This window comes from Arachis ipaensis, chromosome B07 (genome assembly GCF_000816755.2).
Source record: "Arachis ipaensis cultivar K30076 chromosome B07, Araip1.1, whole genome shotgun sequence".
Lineage (NCBI taxonomy): Eukaryota > Viridiplantae > Streptophyta > Magnoliopsida > Fabales > Fabaceae > Arachis > Arachis ipaensis.
The window spans coordinates 118,646,839-118,658,157 of NC_029791.2; the positions used below are offsets into that span (position 1 = coordinate 118,646,839).

The 11,319-nt window shown below is 36.1% G+C and overlaps 1 protein-coding gene across 1 annotated transcript; it reads right to left on the bottom strand.

Annotated features, from left to right (window-relative positions):
- On the bottom strand, window positions 2,149–7,123 carry LOC107606045 (probable L-ascorbate peroxidase 6, chloroplastic; the record flags this gene model as incomplete). Its single annotated transcript, XM_016308011.2, is given in 12 exon segments — window positions 2,149–2,214; window positions 2,527–2,598; window positions 2,802–2,906; window positions 2,982–3,059; window positions 3,185–3,259; window positions 3,515–3,601; window positions 3,693–3,760; window positions 4,546–4,633; window positions 4,724–4,824; window positions 4,896–5,016; window positions 6,474–6,617; window positions 6,715–7,123. Coding segments are annotated over 12 exon segments (1,248 nt in total), but the record flags the coding sequence as incomplete, so codon positions are not given.

An 11,319-nucleotide genomic window follows, 5' to 3' on the forward strand; every position in this document is an offset into this window, starting at 1 on the left:
TATACAATTTTAATCTGTGTAGTAAAGTTCCCATCCTTTAATAGTCCAGTGACGATTAATCTAGTAGTAATATGCAAGAACAGAAGTGACCTTTTTGTCTGTAAAATTATGGCTGTCCAAACTATTATGGCTCATTAGCTTTTTTAAGTTTGTATAATTCAGGAAAAGCTTATTGGATGCTCTTAACATTTGTCTAAAATTTTATTTTTACTTTAATAATTTAAATATTTAACTTTATCCTTGATTTTCTAAGGTGCTTTAATTTTGTAGCTATCATTTATTATCAGTCAATTGTTAGTCAAATTTTCGCTCTCTAAACTTGTAAACACCCATTAGCCAGCAGCAAACCCTTAAATGGAGTTCAATACCGCGACGGATTAGTCCTTGACCTGGCGGATTCGAGGATACCGTGGGAAACAAAAAAAAAAAAATTTCCTTCTTCACTTACATATGTAATCTAAATTTCAAACTGATAAGTAAATCAGTTTAAGGAAATCACATTTTCGGAACAAATTAGATGTGAAGAACAACTTGCAGATAATTCCATAATCTTGCTCAACAAAACCATTATTTAAACCTCAACTTGGGGCAATTCTCAGCAAGATAAACTCGTTTCCCCCTAATTTTGACCTAAGTTCTCTAAATTTCAACCTCAAACTGATCAGGAAAACAAATTGTGAGCAAGCGAAACTCGTTTTCCCACAATCCCACTTTGATGGCATGGTAAAGACTCGAAGGGCCTAGTGCCACAAAATAGGGTGAAGGAGAAAAGCATATTGAACACGATGCATCATGCATCTATGCAAGTTATAATTTACTCTAGATCCCATATGCTTCCAACATGGTAACAGACTTTATATTATTTTTTTGCAACTTTGCACTTTTGGATGTTAAAAAGCAACTTTCAAATGACCTCGTTTTACATGGACAACTTTTAACTTTGACCAAGCATTTTGCTGACATAAAATAGTTCCTAATACTAGTGTTTTTGTTATCTTTAACCATAGATAATACATAAATCATTATAATTTATGAAATTTAACAAGCTTTGACCAACATATTAAAAACAAAAAACAAAAAGCAAAAGTCTAACAATGACGACCCCCTTTCTAGAAATTCTGCTCATCTACCATTACAATAATCGAAAGAGCTTCCATCGAACAACAAAAATATAATAATAATCGAAAGAGCTTACTGTTTTGACATCACGCACTAAAAAAGATGTTACAGTTTGCTACTTTTATATAATATGTAACGACAATGGAGTCAATACCAAATAAAACAAGACAAACATGCCGTTGACATTTAATTTGCACATAGATTTCCGGAAATTGGGAAGCATGAATAATAATATTTATAATCATTCATTATTATTTTCAGCCAAAAAATACCTAGTCATAAGTAATCTAGTAGTTACTAGTTAGACTCTCCAGAGATGCATATGCGCTACCACTTGCATTTCACAAATTATCTCCAACTTGCAGAACATCGTGGTCTATAATTAGTATGTGAATTATTGTTTGAGTAGAATTACAATATTTTTGGTAGAAGATTAATAAATGAATTTAAAATTGTGAATAATGACCAATTTGCATTGTCACTTTTAGATTATCGAAATTATTTATTATATTTCTTAAACTAAACCAACTAAACTTAGATGTCAGATTATGCAGACTAAAATAATAAATAACAAAGATGTTACCAAGTACCAACCTCAACTTACAAACTGCAAAATCATGAAAATGGAGAATAAACGTCAGTTCACCCGTTCAACGAATACGAATTCAACGTCTAATATAAGCTCAGAAAAGAAACGACAAAACAAGTAGCTAGCAGCACTTGGAATTTCGTTTTTGCATTCGAAGAAGGTTGAATTCAACCTTCAAAGAAATACAAGGACTCCCTCCCCTATGATCTTTGGAAGTGAGAAGCTTTTTTAAAGGAAAGCACCCAAAGTTTTGTTTAACCTTCTTAATCCCAAGTATGTAGCTTTCATAATATAATAAATAGACCAACTAATGTCATTAATAAGCAACAGTCAAGCGCTCGTTTCATCAATGCATTAAGAGATTTGATAGCCACCAGAATAAGTTAGAATAAGTATATGTAAATGACAATGCAATTATAGGGAAGCCCAGAGAAGAGAAGTGGGCTTCCACCAATTGCCTCATACTCAGATCGAATCTTCTGCTTCATAGCATCAGATAGCTCTCTCTGCAATTCAAATAGGCACACTATTGAATTTTTTATTCCCTTTCTTCTTCATTTAAGACTTCCAAATTTTACAAGGATATCACATGATTTGAAAATACTTCTTCCTGTTTTACTAAAAGAAGATACTGGGACAAGAAAACATGACACTTGTTTTTAATCCTGCACCAAACCAGAAAAATTGAAACAATGAACAATACGCACATATATATGAAATTTTCTTGTGTTAGTCTTTCACGAGATGCCTAACAAATTTCTACAACTGTCAGCTAAACGAATAGTAAGATATGAGTATAAACGGTGCAAGAAAAGAACCTTTCCAGTTGAGTACTTTGCTGCTTCAAACTTCTCTGCTTGTGGCTTTGGAGAAGGATCTAATACTATGCCCTGACAAACACATACCAAGGGGAACTTTTACTGGGTAACTTGGTCAAGAACTCATTATATGGACCCACGTATGTGCAGGAAATGAAGAGAAATGCTCAGGAAGCTTTATATAAACAAGAACAAAATCTCCAGGTGTGGGTCACATAAGCAAGTCCATGATATATAATTTAAATAAATGTAAGGGTAACTTAAAATCAACAAACCTCTGGAGGATCAAATTTTGCACCAAGGTTGCTTAGCTTGGCATGGGCTTCAGCATAATCGTTGAAGAATGCTACCTGATCCTCAGCGTACTTCTCAGCATAAACCTGCAAGTTAGACAGAAGTTTAATTTTATGTGCATTTGTAAAATAGCCATGGAAAATAAAACTCCAGTTACTTACCTTGAAGGATGGATCCTCAAAAAGAACAGCATCTGTTGGCAATACCAATAAATCTTCATCCTTTTTTTCCTTGATGTCCTGCTTACAAAAGGGAATAAGGAAATCATAACCCCTGTATACTCCCCTACGCTATCAATGTCCATTACTTTTTTAAACATTTTTTTTTTTTGAAAAAAGGTGATAATAGAAGTAGTGGTAAAGACCTTGAAGTATGAGTTATCAAACTTCAACCATTGTACTGTCCAGGATTGTCCTCCAGGTGCTCCTGGTCCATCTTTCTGTAGATCGAAAGAAAATTACAATTATAAAATATTCTGATAAGGAATAGGCAAAAGGGCATATAATATGCAGTGTATAGAGAAGATTAACATAAAACATAACATGCCCGAAGAAGAACGGACTTTTAGTGCTTGCTGGTAATGCAAAATATCAAATATCATATTTAGAATTAGAATACGACTTAGAAGAATTGAAATAAATTTACTAGTACAAAATCATCAAACAAGTAGGGGGAGAAAGGGAAGATAATATACTGTATATTTAGTCTCAGGCTTGCCCCAGCCACTTCGTTCAGGTCTGGACCTTCCCAGTGTGTGCGCACCAGATAATGCAACAATTTCCTGCAGGTTCAGTAACTTGATCAAAATCACGTATAATATTTCCAGGATCCAACTTAAAACCTTGATCCTTGTTGGAAACAACGGAAATCACCTTGTCATTCAAACCCATTCTGTAGAAAACTTGACGCAAATGATCAGCCGGTGAGGGAGGACCAGCATCTGAGTACAGCAATGTTTGTCAGTTAGCTATATCAACACAATTTTAAAGTGTATATATTAACTATATTCTAAAAATGCATGATTTAAAATTTTAATAGTTGTAGACTTGTGTCTCACCCGATTACCATAACTAAATTTCCAGTCGAACATGAATCAAGTCCTATAACTGCAATCCATGCAAGTCTGAAAAACCAAATTGTTTGTCTGTTTTCGTTTTATTTTTGTTTGGGTTCAAATTTTCTTGATAATTTTTGTTTTTGGCTAGAATGAATTGGGCTAATTGAAGTTTTGAAGATAAAATGAAGATTGAACCAGACAAATTTATTTACTTCTTAAGCCATCATAGATATTCATCATTGTTTATAAAAGCGTAATATAAATAATTTAAGGTATTAAGCTTTTCAGTTTCCATTTGGAAGTGCTTGGCAAAGTGGCAAACTTGCAAATTGGTTCAAAATTGATAAATTAAAACTAGTAATGTAAATCAATTTAGTTACTCTATAATGCTGATAGCTTAGTCATTAGCCAGTCCAAGTCTACAAACAATAGAGAAGGTGCAGTACAGGTGAAAAAATTACGCTTCGATCTAATTCTTAGGTTCAATAAGAAGAATAAACATATTTTAACTTTTCAAGAACAGCAATAAAAGACTAAAGCTCTTTACTATGATTAATTTATTCCAATGCCTTGACTTCTATGATTTCCAATGGAATCCTAATTAACGTGGCTAGATACATTAGGTCACATGCTTTTTTCTTAGCACACTGGATATATGGCCTACTAACCTGGAAGTCTGCCTTCTTCAGGACATTGTTCAGGTGATGAGACATCCACTCTTCCATATTTCATAGGGATTTTTGGGCCTCCAGCTTCCTGACAATTTCAAGAAAGTAATCAATATATCTTTTAATTAAGTTATGTAGCCAAAAGTTAGTCCTGAAGCAGAGCAAGGAGTCAGGTAACCTCAACAGCAGTAGCACCAGCCAACTGAAATAAGTCTGCATACGTCACACGAGCGTATTTGTCTTTGATTGGCTGAAGAAGCTTCAATGCATTCACAAGTCCTGGAATGGCAACTCATCAGGGGAAACAATAAGCAAAATTCAAACAATCGCGACGTTTAGTATATCATTACCAGCATTGGCTGCATGTTTCAGCTCAACTTCAAATTTTAAACTACCATTAGCACCACCTCTCTGTGGCCATTCCTCAATATTCTTATTGTAGGTACCAGCATCATGCCATCCCAAGCGAATCTATCACGTAAAATTCTATGTGAACTGTAGATACTTAAGAACGTAACATAAAATTGTACAAAAAAATTATATATATATATTTTGGTGACTTGTGATTTTTTGGTGACTAAAATTATATTTATATTTATTTGTTTTAGAAGAAAAATAATTGAATGGAAAATTACAAAGAATGAGAATGATAAGGAATCTCCTACACAACCACGTGTGCAGGCACATGCAAGGTCATTAGAGAAGCTTTTAGATCCTTGAAATGTCACTGAAGAAACCCCAAAAGAGAGGTCATGAACTTTGCACAAATTAAACAGTAACCAATAAGTATTATCCCAGAGTAAGTAACCATACTGTAGCCAAGGTTGAACATTTCCATAGAAATTTTACTTCTCCCATAGCAATGGGACCTAACCCTCAAAAAGTGGTAAAGAGAACTAGGACACACCCCACTGAAAATGCCAAATAGCTACATAAATTAAATTCTGTAACAAAGATCCAAGTCTATGGGGCAGGTCTATATCATCCAAAATCCAATGTAGTATATATGCATAAGAGTTTGACATCTTGCTTTAGTCATTTTGGCAACTGTTAAATTTTACTCACCACCCTTGGAAGTCAGGTTCATAAGTAAGAATTCACATGTAATCAGTAGCCTCATTCCAATCATCTTATTAGTTGAATGGTTAATCTATCTATCTCTGGTGGTCAATGTGATGTGAAGACCAAAGAGTATTACACAACATCATAACATCATGACCAATTAGCTGATCCTTTAAAACCAGAGATAAATTCTGCATAAAGTGCTGTGTGGACCTTTCCAGCATTCTTTGTAGATATTGGACCACTGGAATACTAGTCAGTGTATCAGAAAGAATTATCCATCCAGCAGACAAATAATAGAGAAAAACTAGGACATGGCCAGCTTATCAAAGGCATAAGGCATCAATCACAAGGTACAAGGTCCATCTCCATATTACATGTGAGTGTTCATTATGCTCCATGACAACAAAACTTATAATCGTTAATTTTAATCAAATTCAATTTGAAAAAGAAATTCAAATAAAAGAGAAATTAATCCAAACGATAATGCAAGTCTCCCCGCAAAAGTGAATTAGATCATGGATTCAGCGTAAACTAGTCATGGAACTTAATCATGTAACTTATTCGAACCCCTCTAACAACGCTTATAGTCAACTAGTCATGGAACTTGATTATGCAACTTATTTCGAACACGAACAACATCGCCGCCTATACACTACTTCCCAAAGCGTTCGGGAAAAGAAAACAAATAATAAAAACATAAAAAAAATGAGTGAACACTTGGAATCCGAGTTCAAACGCTCTAGTCTCTACTAACGAAAAGAACAATAGGTGCAAAAATTCTAGAGTATTTGGAGACCTAACTGAAGCTCGTGACTTCGTGATAGTGAACTCGTACAGTGAGATCTCAAGAAATGAAGGTTTACCAGAATCGGATGGCAGAACTTTGTCCTGAGAAGCTCCTTGATATCTTCTCGAGCACTCTTCAGCTGGTCAGGATCAGACGCCAACGACTTTGGAGAAGAAACCGTTGCATAGCCTCCACTCGAAACACGAACCTCAGCTCTTCGCTGAAAACACAAAAAGAAAAGCACAAGCAAGTGAACACATGAATCGATCGCGAGCTCAAGTTTAAGAGTTAACAGCTCAAAATGGAGGAGACAATACCTGATTGACGAAGAGGTGAGAGAAACGAGAAGAGGAGTGAAGGTGGAGGCATTTGAGCGAGGAACGAGAAGTTGAAGAGGAGGAGAAGAAGGAGCGGTAAGATGAAGAGGAGAGTGCGGTGGCGGAGGGAATAATGCGTGAGGCAGCGATGGCGGCTGTGGCGGTGGAGGCCATTCTGGTTGTTGGAGACGGTTGGGATGGTAAAGTGAGCGAAGGATGAGTGAGGAACACACGCTCTGCCATGTGTTTGGGTACTGTTTGGGTTTATAACACTTTTTATTCCCTCCTTGCGTTTCGGATGATGAATTGATTATGTTCTCTGCCAAAAGCGCGATGCCACGCACACCTACTCACTGCAACGCTCTCGATTTTTCCTTGTGTTTGGTTAGTAGCGCACCTTATGCTTAATCAGTATTATTAATACTCCTAGTCACCACTATTCGTCTATTCCGTATTAGGGTTTAAATGTTATGTTATGATGGAATATTTTTTTAACGTATTATTTGACTTTTATAAAACACAATATATTTATTTTAAGCTCATGCAAATTATAAGAATTTGATTTAAATATTTTAAAATAATAATTTGAATTTGTTAAACCAAAATTATCACAATTTTTTTAGATTAAGATTTAATATTTATACAATTACATATTATTAAAGAATTTATATGCATGCAATACCGTTGGAATTTTCTGGAAATGCCGTGTAAATCCATCCCATTCATACTTGTTGAAGCAAATTGTGTCCCAAGGGCCAAGGCACATAAGAGGAGAGACGAGAGAGCAGTGAGAAAGGGTGGATACTTATTATAAAATAATTTGTTATTATGTAATAAATAAAACAATAAATTATGAATTATAATTTTTTTGTGAAAAAATATATGAAAATTTAACCTGAACTACACATAAAAATTACAAATTTAAATGCTATCGTCTTTTTTTTTTTCACTTTATTTAGCAGTGAGAAAGGAATCTTGTCAAGGCCACATGCCCCCATTTTAAAATGTAAAGGAAGTTGAAAAATGAAAATAGGATAAATTATTTTAAGAAAATCCAAGGACTTTGTTAAAACGTCAAACTTTGAAGTATTGTCTTCTTCTCTTTTGAATTTTGACCAACGGCTGCCATCCATGGAAAATTGAAAATGCATCACTAGGGTAGGGTTTGGAGTCAACCCTAATCCTACCCGCAGGTTGAGATTTTTATATAAATTCAATCCTATCCTACCCGCGGATTGAGAATATCTCAACCCTAACCCTACCCGCTCTTAATCCGCGGGTACCCGACCCTACCCGCGGGTTACAAAAAAAATGCAACGTTATTATATAATTTGATGATAATTTAAAATAGGACTGACATTTATGTAAAAAAAGTTTATTAAATTATCAATTAATGATCTTCTTTTAATGACTAAGGATCTTTTGTATTTAGTGGGAAGTCTTTAGTTCAATATCCACTTAAAATATATTTTTATATAAGTATATAACATATACATATATAGGGTGCGGGTTGGTCGGGTAGGGTTGAGGCTCAACCCGCACCCTACCCGACCCGCACGAAAACCCTACCCGCACCCTACCCTACCCACTGCGGATCGGGTTGGCAACTCTACCCGACCGGGTGGGGTCTGATTGGATACCCGCGGGTAGGGTACATATTGCCACCCCTAACGGCCATCGAATGATTTTTTGTTTTCTAGTTACTACACGACTTTTTGGGACTTATCAAACGATTGTTTTGATTAATTAATACACCATTTTTTGTGTCTGCATATTTTTTGTTTTGGTAAAGTTTGGGATTGGATATAACAAATATGATTTTTCAATACAAAAACCATATTCAAACAAAAATTATACCTCAAGTCCAAAAATATAAAAACAAAAATTATACCTCAAAAAATTGCATCAGAGGAAAAGGAGAATCATATTTTGGGAGGGATTTCTAAACCTTTGAAGGTTTCTTTCAGGGACAAAATTGTGGGTTCCAAGATTGCTAAAGCTTTTTCACTTGTTGAAATTTTATCGGGAGATAACATTGCGGTAGTTTCTGGGAAGCAAGGAGATCCTTTGCCACCGAGTGTCACGTTTACCCAAGAAACTAAGAATTGCTTGGCAGAACCTTATAAGGATGCTATAGTGATTAAGGTGCTATGTAAACATTATAGCTACACTGCATTGTCTCATAAACTCCGAACGGTATGGAGGATTAAGGGAGGTTTTGATTTATTGGACGTGGGATTTGACTACTTTCTTGTGAAGTTTGATGTAGCTGAGGAGCGAGAAAAGGTTCTCTTAGGAGGTCCGTGGATGATCGAGGGACATTATGTGGCTGTGAAGCCTTGGGATCAAGAGTTTAGATCAAGTGAAAACTGTTTTGGAGCAACTTTAGTGTGGATTAGAATTTCCGAATTACCAATTTGGTGCTACCAAGAAGATGCAATGCTCCGTGTTGCGGCTGCAGTTGGCATTCCCGTTAAGGTTGATTTGGCAACAAAATTAGCTGAAAGAGGACGATATGCTCGAGCATGTGTTCAGATAGATTTAGGATTGCCAGTGACTAAGAAGATTCTTGTTGAAGGTGTTGAATATGAGGTTGAATATGAAAGTCTTCACCTTATTTGTGGCTCCTGTCTCAAGTTTGGTCATGATATGAAGGTGTGCAAGACTGACAGCAATGCAGGAGGAGGAACTAATGCCAAGGTGATCAGCGATGTAGCAAAGCAGCCAGAAAGTTCAAATTCAAAAAATCTAGTACATGTGGAAAAGGCAAGTTTTCATTTTGGCAAGAATCTTGGAGATGAGACTGTAAATGTTACTGTCCCGGATTTGGTGGAGAGTGATTTGCATGCTGTTCATGTAGACCATGCACAAATCATGTTGAGTCTCAGGTTTGATATTGGAGCTCTCTTTTTGCTGTTTTTATGGATAGTTTCAATATCATAGCCTGGAATGTGAGGGGTGCGTCTAACAAGATGGCCCGTGTGCATTGCAAAAATTTGGTGAGAATATATAAACCATCTTTCTTCTTTCTCTTTGAGACTCATACCATGTTTAATAATTTGAAAAATTTTTGGGATAAGTTGGGTTTTTATTGTGTTGGTATTGAGGAAGCAGTAGGACACAGGGGTGGCATTTGGTTTCTATCTTCTATTGCTAATGCTTCTTGTGTGGTTATTGATCAAATTGACCAATGTATCACAGTGAAAGTGAGTGTGGGTAACTTAGTTTGGCTTTGTAGTGCAGTATATGGGAGTCCTCAATTCGAAAAAAGATGTATGCTTTGGGATCATTTGCGTTCTATTAATTCAGGCCATAATAGACCATGGATGGCCGTTGGTGATTTTAATGAGATTGTGGCACCAGATGAGAGTACAGGTGCTTATTTTTCTTCTCACAGAGCTAGTCTATTAGCTACTACTCTAGATGACTGTGAGCTCTTTGATCTTAAAGTGACTGGTAGGAGATATACTTGGTATAGAGCAGTTCAGGCTGGCAGAGACTTGGCTAAAAGGTTGGATAGAGCTATAGTTAATGAGGCATGGATGACAATGTTTCCTGAGGGTTATTCTGAAATTCTTAGCAGGCTTCATTCTGATCATTGTCCTATTTTAGTTCATTGTCATGGTAGCCCCAGAGTGAAAGGTTCACGTTCTTTTAGGTTCCAAGCTGCGTGGGCAACACATCCTTCTTATAAACATGTTATTAGTAAGGCTTGGAATCAAGAGTTTGGAGGCGTTACCGAAAGGCTTAAGATGGTTCAACAGGCTTCTTTGGACTTCAACTCAAAGATTTTTGAAAATATTTTTGTGCGAAAAAAGAAGCTGGAATATCAGCTTGATCAGATTCAACGGCGTTTGGAGGTTACCGATGTGTTATCTCTGAGAATTAAAGAAGCTGAACTGAGGGAAGATTACAATAGACTTTTGTTGCAAGAGGAACTTTTTTGGTACCAGAAATCTAGAGAGCAGTGGGTCAAGTATGGGGATAGAAACACTAAATTCTTTCATCTTCAGACTTTGGTGCATAGAAACCATAATAGAGTACATGGATTATATGTTAGAGATGGATCTTGGTCTACTGATCCAGATATTCTTCAGGAAGAAGCCCTCTCTTTTTACAAGAATCTCTTTGGTACAACGGAAGAGGTTGAGGTTGATTGTTTAGAGGATGTTCCGATGCCCACTCTAAGCACTGAGGTTTGTGCTAGGTTAATTGACCCTGTCTCTTTTGCGGAAGTCAAGTCAGCAGTATTCAGTATGAGCCCTTTTAAGGCTCCTGGTCCAGATGGCTTTCAAGCTTATTTTTTTAAAGAATATTGGGAGATAGTAGGCACTGAGATTTGGAATATTGTCCGGAGCGCTTTTTTGGGAGAGTTCTTAAATCCTAGCATCATGGAAACTCTGATTGTGCTTATTCCTAAAATTGATAACCCTACCTTTATGAGGGATTTCAGGCCTATTAGCTTGTGTAATGTTATTTATAAAATTATCACCAAAGTATTGACTAACCGACTTCGGCCTTTTCTTCCAGATATTGTTAGTCCTTTACAAGGAGGTTTTATTCCGGGTCGTGGTGCTCCTGATAATATTATTGTGGCCCAAAAAA